Below are 27,228 nucleotides of genomic sequence, written 5' to 3' on the forward strand. Positions count from 1 at the left end.
GTTCAGTGGTATGTTCAGCTTTGTTTATTTTTATTTTTTAAGGGGTTGGCTAAAGGGGTTAACTAATGGGACAGTTTTATAGGGCGGGTCGTTACGGACGCGGCGATACTAAATATGTGTACTTTTGTTTTTGTTTTTTTATTTCCAAAAAATGAATTAGGGAACATTTTTACACTTTTTTTTTTTACTTTATTACACTGTCCCAGGGGGGACATCACTGTCATGTGTGAGATCGCTGTGACAGATCAGCGATCTGACACAGGCACTGCAGCAGGCTTCCTCATACCTGCGCTATGCAGGCAGTGAGGAAGCCGGCTCCCTGCAGGCCCCCACCGCCATATTGGATCCGGGGACCTGCAAGGAAGGAGGCCACACAGAAGCGCTGCACATCGAGCTGCTGCAGGGGTATCAGGGAAGCGCGGAGGGAGCCCCCTCCCTGCCGATGCTTCCCTAAACCCCCGGTACACTGCGATCGTGTTTGCTCGCAGGGTGCCAGGGGTTAACGTGTCGGGGGTGGTCCGTGACCACCCCTGACACATAGTGCTGGATGTCACCTGTGATAATCAGCTGACACCCGGCCATGATCAGCGGCGCTCCCCCCGTGAGCGGTGCTGATCGCTATGATGTACTATCCCATCCATGGGCATAGGGGCCCGGGTCCCATGGACGGGATAGTACGTCAGAAGTCAGGAAGGGGTTAGTTACTGCACCGCACCACCGGGCATTTAGGCCACTCTGGTATTCAAGACATCTTGAGGGATCTTACGCCATTGCATTTGCAAATCTGCAAAACAATTCATATTTATTGCTATACGTATGAGCTTAACTTATTTCAAAAAGTGCTCTGTAGGGTATATATCAGGCGATAGACTTGGCCATTGAAACAGGTAAACATTTTTATTTGCTAACCAATTTTTGACTAAATTGGATGTATGCTTAGGATGACTGTCTTGCTGGAATTTCCAGCCCCTGCCTGCTTTGGTTTTACCATATGGCAGCATTACATTCTCCAATACATCATTGTACATGGTAACATTCATATTTCCATCAATTCTATGCAGAGGGCCAATGGCAGATGAAGAAAAGCAGACCCAAACCATGACATTGCCACCAAAATGTTTCACTGTAGGCGTTTGGTATTTTATATCACTAAGTATTCCAATTGGGCGGTATATATAGTGATTGCTATCACTACCAAAAAGATTGAACTTGGAATCATCCAACTACAACACCTTAGACCAAGCTGTCTCTTTCCATTTTTTGTGTTCTATCGCAACCTTAAGGCTGTGTTCACACGTCGCGTTTTTTTCGCATTTTTTTCGTATTTTTTTCGTGGATTTGCCAAAAAATCCGCTCAAAAAACGCCTGAAATAAGCTTCCCATTCACTTTAATGCATTTTGCATTTTTTTGTGCATATTGATGCGTTTTTTACTGCGAAAAAGACGCTTCGCGGTAAAAAACGCAGCATGCTCATTAATTTCGCGGAAAATTCCACATTTCTAGCTATTTCCAATGAGACTGGGGACAAGCGGAAAAAAAACACATAAAAACCGCGCAAATACACGCGGTAAACGCGCGGAAAAATATGTGCGTTTTCTGTGGAGTCCGGTTTTTAAGCAGAAATTTTCTGCTATGTGTGCACATAGCCTTAGTCAAACTTTACAGTTCTTTGCATGAGCGACTTCCAGTCAAGAAGCCTTTCATCTCCGCAATCAACCCTACTGCTCTTAGCCTCGGCCCATAGTTTGTCCACTCACTTTGATCCCATATTGTTCGATCATTTCGTGCAACATCTGCACAGCACTTTTATGGACAAAATATATACACTTTTTATTTATAATGTAGCCAACTTTGGAGAAAGTTTTCCATGGTCATCCACTTCTAGGTATGTCAGCTGCTCCAGAAACTTCTTTTTCTTTCTTTATTATACGTGACACTTTTTGGCTTTTGCCTGACTTCACTCAGAAAAACAAGCTTTCGGACATCTGGTGATTAATTTGTCTTTGCCAGGTTTTAACAGAAAAAAAACATTTTTAGGCAAAATTTGACTACCCATACCAAAATCACACTTCAAAAAAAAAACCGCTAAACTTTTGGTTGCTACTGTATATCATGGAGATGATATTCTATAATTAGAGGGACCAATTCTTTCCTCATAATACAGGATGAAGTGCAATCTAAAATCCTTGAAATTGGAATGTTAAAAACCACACAATTTGAAGTCCTTCAGACATTTCCTTAAGTTTCTGCAAATATTTGCGAACAAATGTAATCGAAGCTGATGAGAGCATATAATGAAGGAGTAGTATAAACTACATTGTTCAAGGAACATACTAAAACTAGATGGGCATTTCCTGAAGGAAATACATGGTGCTTGAACAGCGCTGCCAGCTTTACAGCAGTGTATCAGGTGTCAACTGTAAGAAAGTAAAGTTAGAATATGAATGTTGTGTATAGCCACTTTGGCACATTCGGAACCTCTGTAGCCACTTTGGCCACTTGGTAGCCACTTTGGCACATTCGGCACCTCGGTAGCCACTGTGGCCACTTGGTAGCCACTTTGGCATATTCGGCACCTCGGTAGCCACTTTGGCCACTTGGTAGCCACTTTGGCACATTATGCAACTTTGAAGCCACTTTGGCCACTTGGTAGCCACTTTGGCACATTCGGCACCTCGGTAGCCACTTTGGCCACTTGGTAGCCACTTTGGCACATTCGGCACCTCGGCCACTTGGTAGCCACTTTGGCACCTCGGTAGCCACTTTGGCACATTCGGTACCTCAGTAGCCACTTTAGCCATGTTTCCACTTTAGCGCTCCAGGCCCCTCAGGGGCCACTTTGGCACACTGGGCTTCTAAAGCCATTTTGGCGTCCGACTGCAGTGATGGCGAACCTTGGCACTCCAGCTGTTGGAGCACTACAACTCCCAGCATGCCTCAACTGCTGCCTCAACTGCTGCAGGTTGCAAGGGTATGCTGGGAGTTGTAGTTTTACAACAGCTGGAGTGCCAAGGTTAGCCATCACTGGGTGGGGCTTTTCAGAAGACAATGGCGCGCTGCGCCTTTAAGACCTTGAATTAGCGATCTGTCAGCTTCTATTAGCTAATACGCGTCATGTGGGGAAGCTGCATTTGCATAGCTGCCATCTTTGTAAGGTCCCTGCACCTGCGCTGTGGCTTCAATCCATGTCAGTTGGGGGTCATGGAAAGGTCGACGTTAATTCCTATGGGAACATTTTTGCTTAAAATGTGAATTTTTTAAAAACTACAAATCGGATCGACTCCAAAAATACATAGCACACCTGTCCCCACCGAGGGCTTCGAACCGCCGTCTGAACGGGGTCTCTGCACCGAGCGGCTCGGGCCACATTAATTGCAGAAAACGCACAGAAGAAGTAGAATGATAACTAGATGTGTATTTCCTGAAGGAAGTACAGATAATGCTTTGAAATTGTGCCCGGGCTGCCCGTTTAAGAGAGACTTGCCTGCTGCCCCTGCCCCCTGCAAGACTTTCAACTCAGGATCCGTTTTAACTGTGGGTGCCTCTCAGGGGCCACTTTGGCTTGTGGGGCCCCTCAGGGTCTAATTTGGTGGGATTCGATGGCCTTGGCTCCTCAGGGCTTGAATTGGTGGAGTCCGATTTTGTGGCTGGGGCCCCTCAGGGTCCGATTTTGTGGGTGGAGCCCCTCTGGGTCCGATTCGGAGGCCGGGGTGGCTCAGCCTCTGATTCGGAGGCCGGGGTGGCTCAGCCTCCGATTTGGAGGCCGGGGTGGCTCAGCCTCCGATTTGGAGGCCGGGGTCACTCAGCCTCCGATTTGGAGCCTGGGGTCACTCAGCTTTCGATTTGGCACGCCGGCCCTTTAAGAATCACTGACGCGTCGGCCCTTTAAGAGCCAGTTTGGCGCACTGGGCTTCTAAATCCACTTTGGCGCACATTCTCTCTCAGGGACATGCGTCATGTGATGAAGCTAGATTTGCATTTGTGCTTTGGGCTTCGCTTTAAGAGCTGATATTATCTGGCAGAAACTGTGTCCTGGTGGGGTCATGTAAAGTTTGTAGGCATTGGCATAGTAACTGGGTCTGCCTGCGCATATCAATGAGCTTAACTGCCGCAACTGGTCCTCAAATTAGAATCGCCTCACGACTGCCCCATGTATTCCTATGGCAAAATTTTCCCATTGAAATGCATTGAGACAATGCATTCCAATGACGGGAAAAAAAATTTTCTAACGCAGATTGCGCAAAAACTACAAATCCGATCAACACGAGAAATACTTAGCACACCACTCGTGGACGCTGGCTTCGAAACGACGCCTCAACGGAGTCTGTGCGTGTAGTGGTTCGGGCCGCATTTTGCAGAAATTAACTGAATAATAATAACTAGATGTGTATTTCCTGAAGGAAGTACAGATAGTGGTTTGAAATGGTGCCCGGGCTGCCCCTTTAAGAGAGACTTGCCTGCTGCCCCTGCAAAACTTTCAACTCAGGATCCGTTTTAACTGAGTGCCTCTCAGGGGCCACTTTGGCCTCAGGGTCTGATTTGGTGGGTGGGGCCCCTCAGGATCTGATTCCTTGGCCTGGGCTCCTCAGGGCTTGAATTGTTGGCGGGGATCCCTCAGGCTCCGATTTTGTGGGTGTGACCCTTCAGGGTCCGATTTTGTGGGTGGGGCCCCTCAGGGTCCGATTTTGTGGCCGGGGCCCCTCAGGGTCCGATTTTGTGGGTGGGGCCCCTCAGGGTCCGATTTTGTGGGTGGGGCCCCTCAGGGTCCGATTTTGTGGCCGGGGCCCCTCAGGGTCCGATTTTGTGGCCGGGGCCCCTCTGGGTCCGATTTTGTGGGTGGAGCCCCTCAGGGTCCGATGTTGTGTCCGGGGCCCCTCAGGGTCTGATATGGTGGGCGGGGCCCCTCAGGGTCCGATTTGGTGGGCGGGGCCCCTCTGGGTCCGATTTGGTGGGCGGGGCCACTCTGGGTCCGATTTGGTGGGCGGGGCCACTCTGGGTCCGATTTGGTGGGCGGGGCCACTCTGGGTCCGATTTGGTGGGCGGGGCCACTCTGGGTCCGATTTGGTGGGCGGGGCCACTCTGGGTCCGATTTGGATGCCAGGGTGGCTCAGCCTCCTTTTTGTAGGCCAGGGTCTACCAGCCTCCGATTTGGAGCCTTGGGTCACTCAGCTTTCGATTTGGCGCGCCGGCCCTTTAAGACTCATTTTGGTGCGTCGGCTCTTTAAGAATCACTTTGGCGCGTCGGCCCTTTGAGAGCCAGGGTGGCTCACTGGGCTTCTAAATCCACTTTGGCGCACATTCTCTCTCAGGGGCATGCGTCATGTGATGAAGCTAGATTTGCATTTGTGCTGTGGGTTTTGCTTTAAGAGCTGATATTATGTGGCAGAAGCTCTGTCTTGGAGAGGTCATGTGACGTTCGTAGGTGTTGGCATAGTAACTGGGTCTGCCTGCGCATATCAATGAGCTTAACTGCCATTTCAATCGCCTCAGGGCATGTTTTGTCTATAGCAAAATTTCCCCATTCAAAAGCATTGGAGACAGTGCATTCCAATAACGGGAAAAAAAATTTTCAAACGCAAATTGCGCAAAAACTACAAATCCGATCGACACGAAAAATACTTAGCACACCTCTCATGGACGCTGGCTTCGAAACGACACCTCAGCGGAGTCTGTGCGTGTAGCGGTTCGGGCCGTATTAATTGCGGAAATCAACTTAATAATAATAAGAAGAATAAGTTAGCAGCGTTCGGATTACAATATAGTGGTTTTTTCAAACCACTATAATAAGTTAGCAGCGTTCGGATTACATGATAGTGCTTTCTTCAAAGCACTAAAAATATAAGAAATTGGATTACAATATGTTGCTTGAACCTAGAGGTTCAAGCACCATAATAATAAGTCTGCCCGTGTGATCACTAAATTCTTTAGGAAGCCTGAACATCAGAAAATATTTAAAGTGTGGGTTTGTATTTTTATCAATAGAATTTTCAAAGAATGATTTAGGGAATTTAACACGTTTCATTCTAAAATTACCCTTCAACAACAAATGCGATTCTTGTATATATGCTATACCACAAAATCAGACTTTATTTTTTTCACGCCATTTATCTTTTTGCAGGCAAATTTAACCCCCTTACAATTACCGATAGAAACTGAATGCTCATTCCAAAGAAAGGTCACCTGTTATTTGTAAAATCATGCTACATCTCCTAAGGAAAACAACAAAAAATCAGGACACACAAAAACCAAATTTTCTTTAGGCAGAGATTTTGCCATGTAGAGCAGGGAGACTGAGCAGTCACAGTATGCATGTTATTATAAACCCAGTCCCAACTAAGGTAAGCCCGGCCAGACTCATGGATCTCATTCATTTTCATATCTATAACCACTCTGGATCTAATTTCTTCTGACTTTCGTTTTATTGGTCTTTGTTCTCCGATGTTGAGGATAGCAGATTCCATTTATGTCAGATTTTCAACTTGTGCCGATGACTGATGTATGAATTGATCCTGAATAAAAAAAATAATTTTAAAAAGGAAAGCTCTAACAGCTATATATAATAATATTGCCTATCAACACTTTAGTTGCATTCGCACAGTCTCGTCTTTTTGCAGGTGTTGCCATAGACAAGTCTGGAAAAACAAATATTCTGAAATGGATCAGGCAAATTAGGCCTTTGCCTCTGTGTAAAAAGGCTTCCTTGGTTTTATAAAAGCGTAAAAGTTCTATAATATCCCATGGTAAAGCTGGATTGAGACCGATTAAGGAACTCCATGAAATCTATCATTAAATCAAGTAGGTCTTGCTCTGGAAGAACCAACTGCAGCAGTTTAGAAAATTGAATAGAAAGTTCTACGTCTTCGACAGTCTCTGAAACCCCCCCTCAAGGGGGTGATCTTCAAGATCACTAATCTTGCACTTAAAAAAAGATATGTCTTCTTCTTGCCGCATTAGCTTCTATTAAGTGAACTGGCAAATTCCGACCTTTTCGTCTCAAAATAAGTCATACGTTACCGTAGCGTTGTGGGGAGGAGGACTCCCAGACAGTGAAAGGACAGGTACCCAGGGGACCACCATCAGGGTTCCTGAGGGAGCGATACTGGGAGGACAGTAAAAGGAAAGACTTGACTGAAGTTGTCAGGGAAACAGGGGGCGGGGCAAGCTTAAAAGGAGCAGGGGGCGCGCTGAAGTGGCAGTTGACAGAGAGCAGGACAACAGACAGGAAGCCGTGTGAGACAGAGAGGACCGAGGGAGCAGACGGTGTGTTGTGGAGAGACCGACAGGGGCCTGTGAAAGGAAAGCTGCGGACTCACCGACTAGTGACACGTGAGAGACTTGCACCGGCGGCCGCTCCCCGCGTACGGTCCCATACAGCGACTCCCGCTGCTTCCCACCCTGTTGTGACAAGGCGGCTACCTCGGGCGACCGCTGCGACTACAGACCATTCCTTTACAGCGGTCAGGACACTGCCCCCTGCCTTCTCCCACAGCTGCGGCCCTGTCATCACCGGACCCAGGGGGCGCCACCTCGCTACAGGCGGTAGTAGAGGCCCCTGTCCGGTTTGCTAAGGGACCCTGAGCAGAGGTTGGTCAACGGTTATATTGAGAGACTGCGTCCCATCAGCACCGTTTCTTCAAGGCCTGTTGCAGCCCACCGGCATCGCTTCTTCAGGGCCTGTTGTGCCCCACCCACACAGTTTCTTCAGGGCCTGTTGCGCCCCACCGGCATCGCTTCTTCAGGGCCTGTTGCGCCCCACCGACACCGTTTCTTCAGGGTCTGTTGCGCCCCACCGACACCATTTCTTCATGGCCTGTTGCGCCCCACCGGCATCATTTCTTCAAGGGCCTGTCGAGCCCAGTTTCATCCCGTAGTATCGAGGCGTCAAGGCAGCCGCATCAGCGACCTCTACACGGCCACGCCTGTGATCCTGACAGACCCATGGAAGGATAAGTGTACTATAGGAGATAAGGACCCTCAATTTGGTCATACGTTGCCAATAGCATTCGGGCCAACCGGGTTAGTCGCATTTACCACAAGAAAGTACTGTTAGGTTTGTTGAGTCCCTGCGTGAACTGGTGTTTTGTTCATACTTTTTGTTTGCTCAATATAGCCCCAGCGGCTACAGTTTATAAAAGTTATTTTCACAAACCACACCCAGTCTTGTGTCTCGTCACTGCATCCTGCGAACTTGCTAGAACCCTACAGCGGCAATGTCCCATTTCAGTTCTATAAGCATACCTTAAAGATCCTTCGAAACTGAGGCCCTGAATGAGCTGAGGAGACACTGCATCGTCTTTTTTATATGGAGGATCGACGAACAGTCATCATTTGTGATTTGCAGTGGTATTATGATGGAGAGCGTGGAGACACCAGGTGAGGGGGAAGTGTTACAGCAGGAGCGGTCCCTCGAATAAAAACAAATCTTTGCACTTAGCTTGGGACACCCCACTGTGCATTCTGCTCCTCAACATTATGCCTCAGACTCACCAGCTCGCCAATATGCAGAAGTTGCTGGAGTTACTGGAGCGATACAGTGCTCCACAGCAGTATACATGGGGAGTAGAACGCTTCACGGCAAGAAAGCTGGTTTGGGTCACTTCAGAGCCCCTGCACGCTACAAATTTTGTCTGCTTTCCTGTGTACCATTATTGAAATAGGCATCTGAGGATAATGCTTTATCATATGCAGGTCTGTGTGTCAATATAGACAAACTGCCATTTTAATGGTTTTTATCGTGTGCGTGTGTGTGTGTGTGTGTGTGTGTGTGTGTGTGTGTGATGACGATTATATTTTAATAAAAACATTTTATTGCTCAAGAATAAATTTAGATTGTTAATGGAAATATATATTTATATTACATATAACAATTATATTGAACAAATTTTTTAATAAAAAATTAATGTGGATTTATAATCAGAAAAGAAACCAATTGTATATAACACAAAAAATGTCACCCACACAATTAGCATAAAATCATCCAGAAATATTGTGCAATAAAGCCAAAGTAAACTAAAATTTAATTTAACAATTTCACAATTTAAATAATTTAATAATCATAGAAGGTATTAAAGCTAAAAAAAAAATTATTATATATATACACAAATACATACATACATACAGTGCCTTGCGAAAGTAATCGGCCCCCTGGAACTTTTCAACCTTTTCCCACATATCATGCTTCAAACATAAAGATACCAAATGTAAATATTTAATAATAATCTTTATTTTTAATAATCTTTATTTATATATAGCGCTAACATATTCCGCAGCGCTTTACAGTTTGCACACATTTTCATCACTGTCCCCGATGGGGCTCACAATCTAAATTCCCTATCAGTATGTCTTTGGAGTGTGGGAGGAAACCGGAGTACCCGGAGGAAACCCACGCAAACACAGGGAGAACACACATACTCCTTGCAGATGTTGTCCTTGGTGGGTTTCGAACCCAGGACTCCAGCGCTGCAAGGCTGCAGCGCTAACCACTGAGCCACCGTGCTGCCCTATTTGATAAAGAATCAACAAGTGAGACACAATTGTGAAGTTGAACGAAATTTATTGGTTATTTTAAATTTTTGTGGAAATTCAAAAACTGAATAGTGGGGTGTGCAATATTATTCAGTCCTTTTACTTTCAGTGCAGCAAACTCACTCCAGAAGTTCACTGTATATCTCTGAATGATCCAATGTTGTCTTAAATGAATGATTATTATTATGCATTTATATAGCGCCATTTATTCCATGGCGCTTTACATGTGAAAAGGGGAAATATAGACAAGTATAATGAACATGTGTAAGACAAGGGACACACAAGTACATAAGGAGAGGGGACCCTGCCCGTGAGTGCTCACAGTCTACAGGGATGGGTGAGGATACAGTAGGAGAGGGTAGAGCAGGTTGGGCGGTGGTTCAGTAGACCGAGGATCAATGCAGGCTGTAGGCTTGTCGGAACAGGTGGGCCTTCAGGTTCTTCTTGAAGGTTTCCGTTGATGGCGAGAGTCTGATGTGTTGCGGCAGAGAGTTCCAGAGTATGGGGGAAGCACGGGAGAAGTCTTGAATGCGGTTGTGGGAAGAAGAGATAAGGGGGGAGTAGAGAAGGAGATCTTGAGAGGATCGAAGGTTGCGTGCGGGTAGGTACCTGGAGACCGTCACATATGTATGGAGGAAACAGGTTGTGGATGGCTTTGCAAGTCATGGTTAGTGTTTCGAATTGGAGCCTCTGGGGGAATAGGAAGCCAGCGAAGGGCCTAGCATAGGGGGGAGGCTGGGGAATAGCGGGGAGACAGATGGATTAGTCGGGCAGCAGAGTGTAGGATGGACTGGAGTGGTGCCAGAGTGCTAGAGGGGAGGCCAGAGAGTAGGAGGTTTCAGTAGTCGAGGCGGGAGATAAGAGCATGCAGTAGTGTTTTTTGTGGTTTCGTGGTTGAGGAATGAGCAGATCCAGAAAATATTTTTGAGTTTGAGGCGGCAGGAGGAGGCGAGGGCTTGGATAACTGGTTTGAAAGAGCGCAGAGTCGAGGATCACCCAAAGGCACCGAGCGTGCGGGACTGGAGAAAGCGAGCAGCCATTGACATTGATGGTTAAGTCTGGTGGAGGGGTAGAGGGAGATGGGGGAAAGATGATGAATTCTCTTTTGTCCATGTTCAGTTTGACAAAGTGAGCAGAGAAGAAGGCTGAGATAGCAGACAGACATTGTGGGATTTTGGTCAGTAAGGAGGCGAGGTCGGGACCAGATAGGTAGATCTGCGTGTCATCGGCGTAGAGGTGATACTGCAAACCGTGGGATTTTATGAGCTGCCCCAAGGCGACGGTGTAGATGGAGAATAGTAGGGGTCCTAGGACTGAACCTTGAGGAACACCGACAGACAGGGGGCGAGGTGAGGAGGTAGTGTGTGAGAGGGAGACACTAAATGTTCGGTCTGATAGGTATGATGAGATCCAGGATAGGGCCAGGTCTGTGATGCCAAGAGATGAGAGAATCTGTAGCAGGAGGGAATGGTCCACGGTGTCGAAGGCAGAGGACAGGTCCAGGAGAAGGAGGACAGAGTAGTGTCGCTTGCTCTTGGCGGTTAGTAAGTCGTTTGTGACATTAGTTAGGGCAGTTTCAGTTGACTGATGTGGTCGGAAGCCAGATTGTAAGCGGTCAAAGAGGGAACAGGAGGAGAGGTAGGAGGACAGTTCAAGATATACATGCTGTTCCAGTAGTTTTGAGGCGTAAGGGAGAAGAGATATAGGGCGATAGTTAGACAGAGGATGGGTCAAGAGAGGGCTTTTTGAGGATGGGTGTGATTGAGGCATGTTTGAAGGATGAGGGAAAGACACCATTTGTAAGTGAAAGGTTGAAGAGGTGTGTTAGAGATGGGATGAAGACTGTGGCCAAGTTAGGGATGAGGAGCGGGTCGAGGGCACAAGTGGTGAGGTGTGATCTTGACAGAAGGGTGGAGAGCTGATCTTCTGTCATGGTGGAGAAACTGGCTTTTGCAGGACAGGGATGAGCGGCTAAGAGGGGTAATGGGGGCTGCGGGCCAAAGCTTAGTCTGATCGTATCGATCTTCTGCTTAAAGAAGGAGGCAAAGTCTTCAGCAGAAATGATGATGATAAATATAATCCACCTGTGTGTAATCAAGTCTCCGTATAAATGCATCTGCTCTGTGATAGTCTCAGGGTTCTGTTTGAAGCACAGAGAGCATCATGAAGACCAAGGAACACAACAGGCAGGTCCGTGATACTGTTGTGGTGAAGTTTGAAGCCGGATTTGGATACAAAATGATTTCCAAAACTTTAAACATCCCAAGGAGCACTGTGCAAACAATCATATTGAAATGGAAGAGTATCATACCACTGCAAATCTACTAAGACCCGGCCATCCCTCTAAACTTTCATTTCAGACAAGGAGAAGACTAATCAGAGATGCAGCCAAGAGGCCCATGATCACTCTGGATAAACTGCAGAGATCTACAGCTGAGGTGGGACAGTCTGTCCATAGGACAACAATCAGTCGTACACTGCACAAATCTGGCCTTTATGGAAGAATGGCAAGAAGAAAGCCATTTCTCAAAGATATCCATAAAAGTATCATTTAAAATTTGCAATAAGCCACCTGGGAGACAAACCAAACATGTGGAAGAAGGTGCTCTGATCAGATAAAACCAAAATCGAACTTTTGGGCAACAATGCCAAACGATATGTTTGGCATAAAGGCAACACAGCTCAGCACCCTGAACACACCATCCCCACTGTCAAACATGGTGGTGGCAGCATCATGGTTTGGGCCTGCTTTTCTTCAGCAGGGACAGGGAAGATGGTTAAAATTGATGGGAAGATGGATGGAGCCAAATACAGGACCATTCTTGAAGAAAATCTGTTGGAGTCTGCAAAAGACCTACGACTGGGATGGAGATTTGTCTTCCAACAAAACAATGATCCCAAACAAAGCAAAATCTACAATGGAATGGTTCATAAATAAACATATCCAGGTGTTAGGGTACCGTTACACATAGCGATGCACCAGCGATCCCGACAACGATATGGATCGCTGGAGCATCGCTAAGTAGTCGCTAGTGAGCTGCCACACAGGCAGATCTCACCAGCGACATAGCAGCGGTCGGAGGTCGCTACTTACCTGTCAGACGCGGCGATCCTGACGTCCTCCCGCCCGCGTCCATGCCTAGCTCGACGGCGCCACAGGAAGCGCAGCAGGAAGTGGCCGACGAGAAATGATCCAGGACCTTCTCGCGCGACCAACGATGAGCAGCGGGGGAGCCGGTTGGAGGTAAGTATCACATGCAGCGATATCGCTAGCAATATCGCTGCAACATCACAAAATCGGTGACTTTACAGCGATATTGCTAGCGATATCGCAGTGTGTAACGGGGGCTTTAGAATGGCCAATTCAAAGTCCAGACCTGAATCCAATCGAGAATCTGTGGAAAGAGCTGAAAACTGCTGTTCACAAACGATCTCCATCCAACCTCACTGAGCTCGAGCTATTTGCCAAGGAAGAATGGGCAAGAATTTCAGTCTCTCGATGTACAAAACTGATAGAGACATACCCCAAGCAACTTGCAGCTGTAATCACAGCAAAAGGTGGAGCAACAAAGTATTAAGTTAAAGGGGCCGAATTATATTGCACGCCCCACTTTTCAGTTTTTGAATTTCCACAAAAATTTAAAATAACCAATAAATTTAGTTCAACTTCACAATTGTGCCCCACTTGTTGTTGATTCTTCACCAAAAATTTACATTTGGTATCTTTATGTTTGAAGCATGATATGTGGGAAAAGGTTGAAAAGTTCCAGGGGGCCGAATACTTTTGAAAGGCACTGTATGTATATATATATATAAATATATATATATATATATATATATATATATATATATATATATATACACACAGTGGGGCAAAAAAGTATTTAGTCAGTCAGCAATAGTGCAAGTTCCACCACTTAAAAAGATGAGAGGCGTCTGTAATTTACATCATAGGTAGACCTCAACTATGGGAGACAAACTGAGAAAAAAAAATCCAGAAAATCACATTGTCTGTTTTTTTTTCATTTTATTTGCATATTATGGTGGAAAATAAGTATTTGGTCAGAAACAAAATTTCATCTCAATACTTTGTGATATATCCTTTGTTGGCAATGACAGAGGTCAAACGTTTTCTGTAAGTCTTCACAAGGTTGCCACACACTGTTGTTGGTATGTTGGCCCATTCCTCCATGCAGATCTCCTCTAGAGCAGTGATGTTTTTGGCTTTTCGCTTAGCAACACGGACTTTCAACTCCCTCCAAAGGTTTTCTATAGGGTTGAGATCTGGAGACTGGCTAGGCCACTCCAGGACCTTGAAATGCTTCTTACGAAGCCACTCCTTCGTTGCCCTGGCGGTGTGCTTTGGATCATTGTCATGTTGAAAGACCCAGCCACGTTTCATATTCAATGCCCTTGCTGATGGAAGGAGGTTTGCACTCAAAATCTCACGATACATGGCCCCATTCATTCTTTCATGTACCCGGATCAGTCGTCCTGGCCCCTTTGCAGAGAAACAGCCCCAAAGCATGATGTTTCCACCACCATGCTTTACAGTAGGTATGGTGTTTGATGGATGCAACTCAGTATTCTTTTTCCTCCAAACACGACAAGTTGTGTTTCTACCAAACAGTTCCAGTTTGGTTTCATCAGACCATAGGACATTCTCCCAAAACTCCTCTGGATCATCCAAATGCTCTCTAGCAAACTTCAGACGGGCCCGGACATGTACAGGCTTAAGCAGTGGGACACGTCTGGCACTGCAGGATCTGAGTCCATGGTGGCGTAGTGTGTTACTTATGGTAGGCCTTGTTACATTGGTCCCAGCTCTCTGCAGTTCATTCACTAGGTCCCCCCGCGTGGTTCTGGGATTTTTGCTCACCGTTCTTGTGATCATTCTGACCCCACGGGGTGGGATTTTGCGTGGAGCACCAGATCGAGGGAGATTATCAGTGGTCTTGTATGTCTTCCATTTTCTAATTATTGCTCCCACAGTTGATTTCTTCACTCCAAGCTGGTTGGCTATTGCAGATTCAGTCTTCCCAGCCTGGTGCAGGGCTACAATTTTGTTTCTGGTGTCCTTTGACAGCTCTTTGGTCTTCACCATAGTGGAGTTTGGAGTCAGACTGTTTGAGGGTGTGCACAGGTGTCTTTTTATACTGATAACAAGTTTAAACAGGTGCCATTACTACAGGTAATGAGTGGAGGAAAGAGGAGACTCTTAAAGAAGAAGTTACAGGTCTGTGAGAGCCAGAAATCTTGATTGCTTGTTTCTGACCAAATACTTATTTTCCACCATAATATGCAAATAAAATGAAAAAAAAAAACAGACAATGTGATTTTCTGGATTTTTTTTTCTCAGTTTGTCTCCCATAGTTGAGGTCTACCTATGATGTAAATTACAGACGCCTCTCATCTTTTTAAGTGGTGGAACTTGCACTATTGCTGACTGACTAAATACTTTTTTGCCCCACTGTGTGTATATATATATATATATATATATATATATATATATATATATATATATATATATTTAGCATTAATACCTTCTATGATTATGAAAATTATATATATAGAATTTTAAATATATGTTAATTATATCAATATACCAAATTATAATGGGATGACATAAAAATCTGAATAAATATATCAATACATTTTGCCAAAAGTAGTATACTATAAAACACAAAAATATAGAACAAAAAATATATATATAAAAAAGTGCTAAAATATAAAAAATGAATTCAATAAATAAATCAATATATCTTGCCAAAATTAGTATAATATCAGCAAAGAAAATTTTATATGAATATAAAATATGCAAAAAGAAAACGTGCTAAGTGCTAAAATAGATCACTCAAAAACTTTTTTCCATTTAAATATATAGTGTAGACAATAATATTGTGAAAAATAATATCATAATATACTAAAGATTATACTATAAAGTGCTATAAAACAGTGCAAAAGTGCAAAATATTGCAAGATGGATTTAACTCTATCGTATATTATTCAATACTATAAAGTGCTATAGTGCAAAACATACCATGCGCTTTGAAAATAAATGAATATGCCAGTATAACAAGAAATAATTTGCTACAAAAAAGTGCTGCAGTGCTTTGGATGAATTGCAGAGTCTGGCAAAATAAGAGGGATAAATACAATACTAAAATATGCACACGCCCACCCCCCCCCCCCGGCAGAAGGCTAGCGCCGAAGCGCACGTAGGGACCAGGAGCACGCTTGTATTTGGTATGAAGAGCTTCTTATTATGCTAGTTTTTGTTCTGTTTACCTAACCTAATGTGTATGGCGGTGTAGCGCTATGGCACCTTATATTAATGGATTATATTATAGTAATCTATATCTTGGCATATTTTAGTCTACTTAAACTATTTCATTTGTATTTATCCCACTTATTTTGCAAGTGTGACAGAGTCGGCTTCTGCTGAGTCGATTTCTAGAGTGGACCCTCTGGGTCGTGGCACCCTCCCACGAAGGGCGAGCTGACCTTGTGAGGAACCACCCTCTATACAGGGAGTGTCAGGGACAAGACCAAGGGGGTGAGTCACCACGACTGCTGGAACCAGACGGCCGGCTCAGGGAAGACACGAGAGCGAGTGTCTGGAAACAGGGAATGTGCAGGATACAAGACAAAGTGTGGTCACAGGGTTTAATCAGGTTCAAGGTGTAATAACAAGAACAAAGTGATACATAGCAAGGTTCATGCGAGGGCACGCCAAGGTCCAAGGCATGATACGAGCTAGGTGGCACGCCAGGGTTCAGGCAAGGGCTAGATGGCATCGGACATCAGGCTGTGGACATCAGGCCGCAGTCATCAGGCTCCGGACCTCTGGCAGCGATCGGCAGGCTCCGGGCATCTGGCAGGCGAGCCAGGGTTCAGGCGAGGAGGCACGCCAGAGTTCAAGACATGGTGCGTGTTAGGAGACACACCAAGGTCCAAGGCAGGGTTCAAGGTTATTTATTCATATAAAATTTTCTTTGGTGCTGATATTATACTAATTTTGGCAAGCTATATTGATTTATTGCATTTATTCATTTTTTTATATTTTAGCACTATATATATATATATATATATATATATATATATATATATATATATATGTATGTTATTCTATATATTTTTGTGTTTATATTATACTAATTTTGGCAAGATGTATTGATATATTATTCAGATTTTTATGTCATCACATTATAATTTGGTATCTACTATATCATCGTCTAATTCTCTGTCTGTTTGTAATGGAAATCCCGCGTCGCTGATTGGTCGCGCCCGGCCGGGAGCGACCAATCAGCGACAGGCACAGTCCGGCCGCGAATTGGCTCAGAATTCGAATGACACGCCACCGCTACCGTCGAGAGATCTGCGGCGCTAGCTGCTGATCTCCCAACGGTTGACGTGGGTCATCTAATGCCGCACGGATTTGCCGCAATCAGCGATATTGGCGCGGAATTTAAAGGGGATCTGTTACCCCATTCTTGGCCTATCAGCTGCAGCCACAGACATCAGGGGCTTATCTACAGCATTCTGTAATGCTGTAGATAAGCTCCCGATGAAACCTGAAAGATCAGAAAAAAAAAAGTTACCGTGTATACAGCCCATTTTTCAGCCCATTTTTTGTCATTTTTCTGGCAAAAATTAAGAGACCACTGCAAAATTTTCAGTTTGTCTCATTTTTCTCTTTATAGGTATATTTTTTAGTAAAATGTAAATTGCCCTTTTATTCTATAAACTACTGACATGTCTCCGAATTTCTAAGCAATAAATTTTGTATTATTTTTCAGAACATGAGAAATGGTCAAAAAAAAATACAGTGCTTGCAGACCTCAAATAATGTTAATAAAACAAGTTCATAATCATTTAGAAACAATACTAAGGTTTTAACTCAGGAAGGAGTCTAGAAATCAATATTTCGCGGAGTAACCATGATTTTTAATCACAGCTTTCATGCCTCTTGGCATGCTTTCCACCAGTCTTTCACACTGCTTTTTGGGTGACCTTATGCCACTCCTGGTACAAAAATCTAAGCAATTCTTCTTTGTTTGATGGCTTATGACTATCCATCTTCCTCTTGATTACATTCCAGAGGTTTTCAATGGGGTTTAGGTCTGGAGATTGGGTTGCCCATGACAGGGATTTGATGTGGTGGACCTTCAACCACCCTTTGATTGACCTAGCTGTGTGGCATGGTGCATTGTCCTGCTGGAAAAACCAGTCCTCAGAGTTGGGGGAACATTGCCTGAGCAAAAGGAATCAACTGTTTTTCCAGGATACCCTTGTATGCAGCTTGATCCATACATCCTTCACAAAGATTAACCTGTCCAGTTCCAGCCTTGCTGAGGCATCCCCAGATCATCACCGTTCCTCCACCAAATTTCACAGTGGGTGCAACACACTGTGGCTTGTACGCCTCTCCAGGTCTCCGTCTAACCATTATACGACCAGGTGTTGGGCAAAGCTGAAAATTAGACTCAGACAAAATTACTTTACTCCAGTCCTCTATGGTCCATTCCTTATGGTCTTTGGCAAACTTCAGTGTGGCTCTCCTTTGCTTCTCATTGATGAAAGGCTTTTTTCTACCTTTACATGACTTGAGCCCTGCCTTGAGGAGCCTGTTGCAAACTGTTCTTGCCGTGCACTTCACCCCAGCTGCCATTTGCCATTCCTTTGTACGTCACTTGATGTGATCCTGAGGTTGTTGAGAGAATATTATGACGGTCATCCCAGTCAGTTGAGAGTCGTTTTTGCCCTCTGTCGGTCTGTAGCTTTGTTGTCCCCAATGTCTGCTGCTTGACCTTGTTGTAATGAACTGCCGTCTTAGAAATTTTAAGGATGGAGGCAACATGACGCTCACTGTATCCCTCTGGTAGTAAAGCCAGAATTAAGCACTTCTTTCCGTCACACAACACTTTTCTTTTCAACTCTTTAGCATGGTTATATGTTATTTTTTCATTCCTATTACTTTTGGGATATTACTAGCACGTCTTTTGCCGTCCAGCTTGTCCTATTGCAAGAGGATTGTTAACGCCACAGCAGGGTTTTTTATACTTTCCTTTGTTAAATAAGATCTGGTTCGGAAGCACATTTAGTAGAATGAGGTGTAGTCTGGTTGGAATTCAACTGACACTGGAATGGAATGGCTGTCAGACATGTAGAGAAGCTGATTTTTTATAAAACTGTGCAGTAGTTTCTTAATTTTATCCAGAGCTGTATGGCAATAATATTATGCTACAAATACCTTTATCACTAGGCCAGTCTCGGAATATTTGTAATGGACACTCTTCATCATCTAGTATGGTTTCTTTCACAGCAGTATCAGAATGTTGAATGCCAGAAGTTAAAATGATCTAAAAACAAAAAAAAAGTTAAAATATCTGTGTGTCAACAGATATGCAAATGCATTTTTTTTATACAAAAGGATTTTTTTTACTTCAGTAATGATGGATTATAGTAAATATACATAGCAAACTGAGTGTATGCACTTAACTTCGTGATGTCATTAGTACAGTTTAATAAGGCTTGGTATATGTACAGAAAACATTGTTCCCGACGTGTTCCAGGGGCTGGGTAGGTGGTGCCACTGTAGATTACTCCTCTGTCTGTCCCCAGACAAAACTTTCATTCCCTCCCCCATCCTTGCAGGCGAGATCTATATAAGGCCTTGGCATTCATTGCTGACGTCCAAGGGTTAGAATAATTATTTTCATTTCTATAGCGCCAACATATTTCATAGCACTTTAAGAGGGGACGTGTACAGACAAAATAAGACATTGCAGAGTGACACAATTCAACACTCGCGAGCTTACAATCTATGAAAAAACAGGGGGACATCAAAGGTAGAAGTGCTTGTCGTGTGTGTTCCCGCCGTCAATATAATAAATATGAGATTCACACAACGCTACATGAATCGGTCATAAACTAGTACACAATCTTTACACTTCCATTTTTCATAGGGACAGTATACATTTATATAGATGTAATATTTCATTACACTTCCCAAATAAAGATATTAGAACATGCAACTAACGCAACATGAAAAGCAGAGGGGAGTAAAGAACAGTCATGAAATGTTAGCAGGCGGAATGCAAAACAATGAAAACTTCAGACATAGTATATAGTATACCGTATTTCAATCAACTGATTACGCTTGAGTGTAAGTTTCAGTTTTATAAGCATCAGGATCCAAGGGGTAAGATTTCTACTTGTGGAGAGTGACATGTTACACATATTAACAGGAGGAAACTTAAGCCACAATGCTCCTCTGGGAAATATGCAAATTGTCTCTTCAGAGAGGAAGAGAACTATTACTCTAGTGACACCTATAGGAAGTAGCAATAATAAAAGTTAATGTCAACTCTTTAACGAGCCTTGTTACATGACTTAGGATAAAAGCCTCTCACACAGACAAACCAGATTGTGCAACAAATTGAGATTCCGGTTTTGTTTTTTATCCTAAGTCATGTGACAAGGCTCATTACAGGGTTGACATTGACTTTTATTATTGCTACTTCCAATAGCACTAGAGTTCTAGTCCTCTTCTTCTCTGAAGAGACAATTTGCATATTTCCCAGAGGAGCATTGCGGCATTAAAGTCTCTTCATCTCGGCATGCTTGACATGTCACACTCTGCAAGGAGAAACGTTTACCCCTTGGATCTTGATCAGACGCCTATCACCCTAACCAAACCACATCTCACACTTCACACTGATGAGAAGCAGAATCCCAAAACAGTATCTGCACATTGAGATTCCGGTTTTGGCTTTTATCCTCAGTCATGTGACAAGGCTCTTTAAAGGGTCGACATTGACTTTTAGGATTGCTTCTTCCTAAAGGTGGCTCTAGAGTCTTAGTACTCTTCCTCTCCGAAGAGACAATTTGCAGTTTTTCAAGGATAAAATAGTAATAATTGCTGCAAATTGACATCAGAGAAATAACCAGTTTCACAAGGTAAAAGGTCAGAGGAGAGTGGCTTGCCAAACGTCCTCACAATTATCTAGCTTAAAAAAACAATTAACTTTTTTTTTCCCTAAACATGTGCAAATGTTGGTGTAATGTAGGTATACTAATATATTCACTGACTGCCATTTTCTCCAGTATCTAGCGCAGTACCAGTCCTCTTCTGAGTCACGTGACTGTTCATCAGAACAAATGGATCACACTGCAGTCAGTGAGAGACACGGACGTGGCTTTTACTATGAAAGCTTATAATGCATCAGAAAGAGGATCCACAAGCTTGCAATTTATTTTTAAAAAAAAAAAAAGACTTCTGGCTTGCACATCAGCCCAGATTCATCAAACCAATTATGCCAGAACTGTCACTTTTGGCATCTTCACCCAGCTCCACCTAAGTGGGAGTCCAATGACCGGAGTAAGGTTTGTGGCAAGGTGCATACCGCTTCACAGGCGCATCTGATCCATTAAGACGCGTGGGCCTCTTAATGAATCAGGAGTGTTTGATTCAATTACACCACCTCATGCCAGTGCCATAGAGCGCCAAGAGTATAAATTGCGACACGCGACTCAGAAGAGGAGCTGAATGGCACCAGATACTGGAGACGACTGCAATTCTTTAGTATACAGTTAGGACCATATATATTTGGACAGAGACAACATTTTTCTAATTTTGGTTCTAGACATTACCACAATGAATTTTAAACAAAACAATTCAGATGCAGTTGAAGTTCAGACTTTCAGCTTTCATTTGAGGGTATCCAAATTAAAATTGGATGAAGGGTTTAGGAGTTTCAGCTCCTTAACATGTGCCACCCTGTTTTTAAAGGGACCAAAAGTAATTGGACAGATTAAATGATTGTAAATAAAATGTTCATTTCTAGTATTTGGTTCGAAAACCCTTTGTTGGCAATGACTGCCTGAAGTCTTAAACTCATAGACATCACCAGACACTGTGTTTCCTCCTTTTTGATGCTCTGCCAGGCCTTCACTGCGGTGGTTTTCAGTTGATGTTTGTTTGTGGGCTTTTCTGTCTGAAGTTTAGTCTTTAACAAGTGAAATGCATGCTCAATTGGGTTGAGATCAGGTGACTGACTTGGCTATTCAAGAATATTCCACTTCTTTGCTTTAATAATGCTTTAAAAAACTCCTGGGTTACTTTGGCTTTATGTTTTGGGTCATTGTCCATCTGTAGTATGAAACGACGACCAATCAGTTTACCTGCATTTGGCTGGATCTGAGCACACAGTATGGCTCTGAATACCTCAGAATTCATTCGGCTGCTTCTGTCCTGTGTCACATCATCAATAAACACTAGTGACCCAGTGCCACTGGCAGCCAAGCATGCCCAAGCCATCACACTGCCTCCACCGTGTTTTACAGATGATGTGGTATGCTTTGGATCATGAGCTGTACCACGCCTTCGCCATACTTGTCTCTTTCCATCATTCTGGTAGAAGTTGATCTTGGTTTCATCTGTCCAAAGAATGTTCTTCTTGAACTGTGCTGGCTTTTTTAGATTTTTTTTTAGCAAAGTCCAGTCTAGCCTTTTTATTCTTGATGCTTATGAGTGGCTTGCACCGTGCAGTGAACCCTCTGTATTTACTTTCATGCAGTCTTCTCTTTATGGTAGATTTGGATATTGGTACGCCTACCTCCTGGAGAGTGTTGTTCACTTGGTTGGCTGTTGTGAATGGGTTTCTCTTCACCATGGAGACTATTCTGCGATCATCCACCACTGCTGCCTTCCGTGGGCGCCCAGTTCTTTTTGCATTGATGAGTTCACCAGTGCTTTCTTTCTTTCTCCGGATGTACCAAACTGTAGATTTTGCCACTCCTAATGTTGTAGCAATTTCTCGGATGGGTTTTTTAGTTTTTGCAGCTTAAGGATGGCTTGTTTCACCTGCATGGAGAGCTCCTTTGACCGCGCATGTTTCCTTCACAGCAAAACCTTCCAAATGCAAGCACCACACCTCAAATCAACTCCAGGCCTTTTATCTGCTTGAGAATGACATAACGAAGGGATTGCCCACACCTGTCCATGAAATAGCCTTGGAGTCAATTGTCCAATTACTTTTGGTGCCTTTAAAACAGGGTGGCACATGTTAAGGAGCTGAAATTCCTAAACCTTTCATCCAATTTTAATGTGGATACCCTCAAATGAAAGCTGAAAGTCTGAACTTCAACTGCATCTGAATTGTTTTGTTTAAAATTCATTGTGGTAATGTCTAGAACCAAAATTAGAAAAATGTTGTCTCTGTCCAAATATATATGGACCTAACTGTAATAACACACTAACACTATAGTACCAATCACAAAAATGTATGCAATGAGAGTGCTTCTTTAAGCCTATGCAAAGCACAGTGCATTTCCCAGCCTTCCTCTCCACTCCTTCCCACAAAAAGATGTGTAATTAAGGGTCCTCAAGCTGAGCTCCCACAACACACCGCAGATGCCGACCATATTATATCGCAGTCATTGGTCTATCACATAAGTGACAGATGCAGAGTTCTGGCCATGGCTGTAAGCAATTTAAACGCCACTGTCTCTGACTGCGACATTTAAGAGGAATGAATGCTGGTGCAGCGGTCTAATCAGCCCATCAGTGATATGATTGCAGGGGACTAATGGGTGAGGCTAGGTTCACATTGTGTTAGTGCCATCCGTTTAAAGGATCCGTTAAACGGATGCGCCAGCGCTGTTGGCCAAAAGCAACTTTTTTTTCTTCAATCACATTAACGCGGGGACAATATAATAAAGTGTCAGATCGCTGATCTGACAGGCACTGCAGCAGGCTTTCTTAGCGCCTGCTCTCAGCAGGCACTGAGGAAGCCGCCTCTCTGCAGGACCCCGAAGGCCCCCGTGGGAGGAGACTCTCTGTGCAGCGCGAGTACATCGCGCTGCACCGAGGGTTTCACCGAGGGTTTCATCCCGTGAGCGCCGCTAATCGCGTAGGACGTACTATTCTGTCCTTGGGTCCCAGGTCTCATGGACGGAATAGTACGTCCAATGTAAGTAAGGGGTTAAGCAGTCATGGCAGCTTGCACTTGTTCACACTTGCTTTATTCCGTTCAGAGGTCAGTTTTCTGCTGTAATAACTGACAGTCTGCTCTCCTGACCTACATGTCTCACATTGGTAATTCCCCCTTTAATTTAAAATAAGCTCTGGAGGTAGATTATCAGGGAGATCTTAGTCTGGCCCATAGATCTCAACAGTACGTGTTAACAAAAATGTGGATTTCTAAGAAATATAATATTGGATTGCAAGTTATCAAATTATTCAATTTTCTATGACCTACATGCCCATACAAGGGTTGCTCCTAGTGACAAATTCCCTTTTCCCCGGGGCTATTTTCCAATTTTTCAGTTTTTGTTTTTTTCACCCCTTTCCAAGAGCCATAAGGCTGTGTGCACACGCTGCGGATTTTGCTGCGGTTCCGCTGCGGTTTTGGCCGCTGCGGATCCGCAGCAGTTTCTGCTGCGGTGTACAGTACAATTGTTTTCTATGAGAATTCAAAACCGCTGTGCACATGCTGCGGAAAAAACCGCGCGGAAAAGCTGCGGTTTATTTTCCGCAGCATGTCAATTCTTTGTGCGTTTCTGCCGCGGTTCCGCACCCATAGGACTTCATGGACTTTGTAAAATCCGCATAAAAACCGCAGATCTAAAAAGATCTGCGTTTTTTCCTGCGGATTGGGTGCAAAAAACCGCAGCGGAATGGGGGGAAATGATGTCAAGGCGGGAGGAAGTGTAGTGTGTGGGCGGAGTATAGTGTGCAGTGACAAGATTTCTGGCAAGATGGACAGCTACCGTCGCATGGAGATGGACGTGGGGCGTTTGATAGACTTGGTATGTATGTATGTTTGTATGTATGTATGTATATATGTATGTGTCTGTCTGTGTGCGTCTCCATGCGACGGTAGTGCGACAATTGTGCTCAATCGCCGCATGGGCCTGCTGCTCCCATCCGGCCATGTGATGGAAGAGTAGGCCCTGCGGCCACCGAGCACAATTGTACAGTGCTAAACACGTAACAAAACACATAACATACATGTAACAGACATTACATTCAACATACATGACATGACATACAACACAAAACATATACTGTATACTCACCATCCAGGCCCCGCCATCTTGTTCCCAGAAGCCCTCGCTCCCCTCGTTCTTGAATAAAGTTTAAAAAAAACCTTTCCCCCAAAAAAATAAAATGTCAGCAGAAAATAAACAAAAAACAAAGGTCCCACGGCGATCGGAAGTATTCGGGCGAGTTTTCCGGTGTTCGGCCGCTCCGGGACCTCGCTTTACGGCTCTTCTGCTGCGTGTGACCTTTCCCACGCAGCAGTGCCGTAAATGAGGTTACCGGAGTCACTGAACTCTGGTAAACTGTAGGCACATGCGCAGTTACACACTGCAGGAGCAGAGGGTGGATGGGAACATGATAGCATGCACTCCTGGATCTATTGTGCATGTTGCGGCCTATCCGGGGAATGGTGGTTTAGTGGTTCCAAATTTATAATGGTTCGAGGTTCGATTCTCCCCCAGAGGGTTTTTTTTTTTTTTTGAAGAGAGTTAAATAGTGGCCCTGACCTCTCTCTGTTCCTAGAACCGGGACCATTACTTCTGATCTTAGTAGATCTTTTACGTCTGCCCATATAGGGTCTATAAGGGTTTTGGGCCGGGATTTGTAACTACAATGCATGCTCGGGGGGTCAAATTCGAGGGTATAGCACTGGGAACCTGTATTCAGGATCCGCTGGTTCTGGGGGATGAGCCCCCTAGCTCTGAGAAGTGTTTTGAGGTGACCCCCAACCAGTATGGTGTCACTGCCTGTTGCAGGAATTTTGTCCTGAACGAGAAGGGGGATCCTACTCTTCCCCTCCTCTAGTGATCCCAGCGAGCCGATTTCCCCTCTTTCTATAATCCTGCCTTTGGAAAGGACAGACCTCTGAAGGGAAAACCTTTGTTTTCCCATGGGACTGTTTTTTTAATGTCGGTGGTATTCTCCAGTGTTGTATCCAAGACCGGTCCAACTACCTTCCTGCCTGAGAAGGTATGGCACCTAACTTATTTTTCGACTGGTAAACCCTGGCCAGATCTTCATCCATAAGGCTTGGTGAGCCGTCTTGGGTAAAGAATTATTCCTGGCCGCAAAACACACCGATTTGGCTGAAGCGTCCAACAGGGATCTAGCTCCAACACTCATGGGGGAAGGTCCTCTAAGAAATCACTTCTAGGGGTTTTCCCTGTAACTTGGTGCTCTAACTGGTCGATCCTAGACACATGGATCTGGCGACCGATGTGAAACGCATGACCCTGGGGACCTGTTGATTTGACCACTGGTCAACTATTCTGGTCCCGGCCCGGCTTCACCCTATTTGCCGCCGCAGACCCAAGACCTCATTAGGAGCCTTTCGGCCTCTTGCCCCTGGGGTGTCAATCCTAGGAACTCAATCCCAATTGTTTAACCTGGTTGACGGTAGGCGAGCCTGAAGTCTCAAGGGACAACGAGCCGCTTCTCAGCGTCCTCCCATTCCCCTAGAATGATTTTTTATAATCGTCCGATGATCGACCGGACTCTCATCATGGCCGCTTAGCAGCTGACACCTGACTAGTGCAGTCCACTCAGCCTAACACCTTTTAGTGTGGGGTGGATGACTGAGAAGGTAGCCGTCCTGGGACGGAGGTGAGGACCTCCTTTATGACCCCTGTGCGCATCTCGGCAAAGAAACAGGTCTATTCGCCCCTGACGCGTATGACCCGTGTGACCTGTGATTGCGGACCTGTCTGCACGTGGGATAGGTGTATTAGGCGTCGAGTTTCCCCCACTGCACAGGGGGAATTCTCAAGCCATGTCCTTTGCGGTCTCCCATCACTTTGCAGCCGCAGAGATTCCTGTTCAGCAGATGCCGAAAAATGCATGGCCCCTGACTGCGGCTTGCCCAGGCTCAAGCTGCTTAGCGGCCGCCACCTGTCGAATGCACTGACGCTCAGGCTATAATGTGGCTAGGCTTCCTGACAAATGCAGTCCTGCTGTCACAAACGGGCATTTTATTAGATCTGCCTGGTTTCCTGGAGGTTGATGCTGCAGGAGTCGGTGCTGTCTTTTGCCATCATAAAGCACAGGAGCTTTTTGGTTAAAGCCCGTCTGTCTTAAGTCATGTTCATCATGCCCACTACTTACAGACATTGGTGGTTCAGGGTGATCGCTGGGCTTCCACAGCGCCTTCCATGGCGGTGTCCCGTATGGCCGACCCACCCCGCCACTTCGTCCTACCTTGCCTTGAGTGGGTCGACTGATCCTCACGCTGTCTGCCGCTCCAGCTGTGTCGCTCCGTTCCCACGCTGGGACGCCACCGGAAGCTGTCAACTGGCGCCCGCCTGGGGATGATGCGGCCTGTGACGGCGGGAGCTGAGAGCCCCGCTGAGGGGAAGCGGTTCCAAGTCCCGGAGCAGCGCTTCACTGGATGCCTGGCGGAGAACCCAGTCTTAGGCCTCTTTCACACTTCAGTTTTTTGCATCAGTCAAAATCCGCCAAAAGGACGGATGGCGGATCTGTTTTAGTGCTTTTGACAACGGATGCCACCTGTCCGTTTTTTTGACGGATCCGACAAATGAAGAATTTTAAAGGAATCGCAGTCTGGAGAGGGAGAGGGAGAGATTTTTTTTTTGTCCGGCACCCAGAAAGAATTTCGAGTTAAATGAGTGCCTGGAGGATCCGCCAGAGGAAAAAACGT

The 27,228-nt window shown here is 44.9% G+C and overlaps 1 protein-coding gene across 21 annotated transcripts in view; it reads right to left on the bottom strand.

The window, feature by feature from the left end:
- AFDN (afadin, adherens junction formation factor) overlaps positions 1–27,228 on the bottom strand; it is a 647,761-nt gene that overhangs the window by 466,993 nt on the left and 153,540 nt on the right. For all 21 annotated transcript variants that reach the window (XM_073551829.1, XM_073551831.1, XM_073551836.1 and 18 more), the window contains exon 7: positions 18,780–18,888. In XM_073551829.1, coding sequence (XP_073407930.1) covers positions 18,780–18,888 — 109 coding nt within the window. The remainder of the gene's footprint in view (positions 1–18,779; positions 18,889–27,228) is intronic.

The sequence above is a fragment of the Dendrobates tinctorius genome, unplaced genomic scaffold (genome assembly GCF_039654945.1).
Source record: "Dendrobates tinctorius isolate UK_male_01 unplaced genomic scaffold, ASM3965494v1 ptg000181l, whole genome shotgun sequence".
Classification (NCBI taxonomy): domain Eukaryota; kingdom Metazoa; phylum Chordata; class Amphibia; order Anura; family Dendrobatidae; genus Dendrobates; species Dendrobates tinctorius.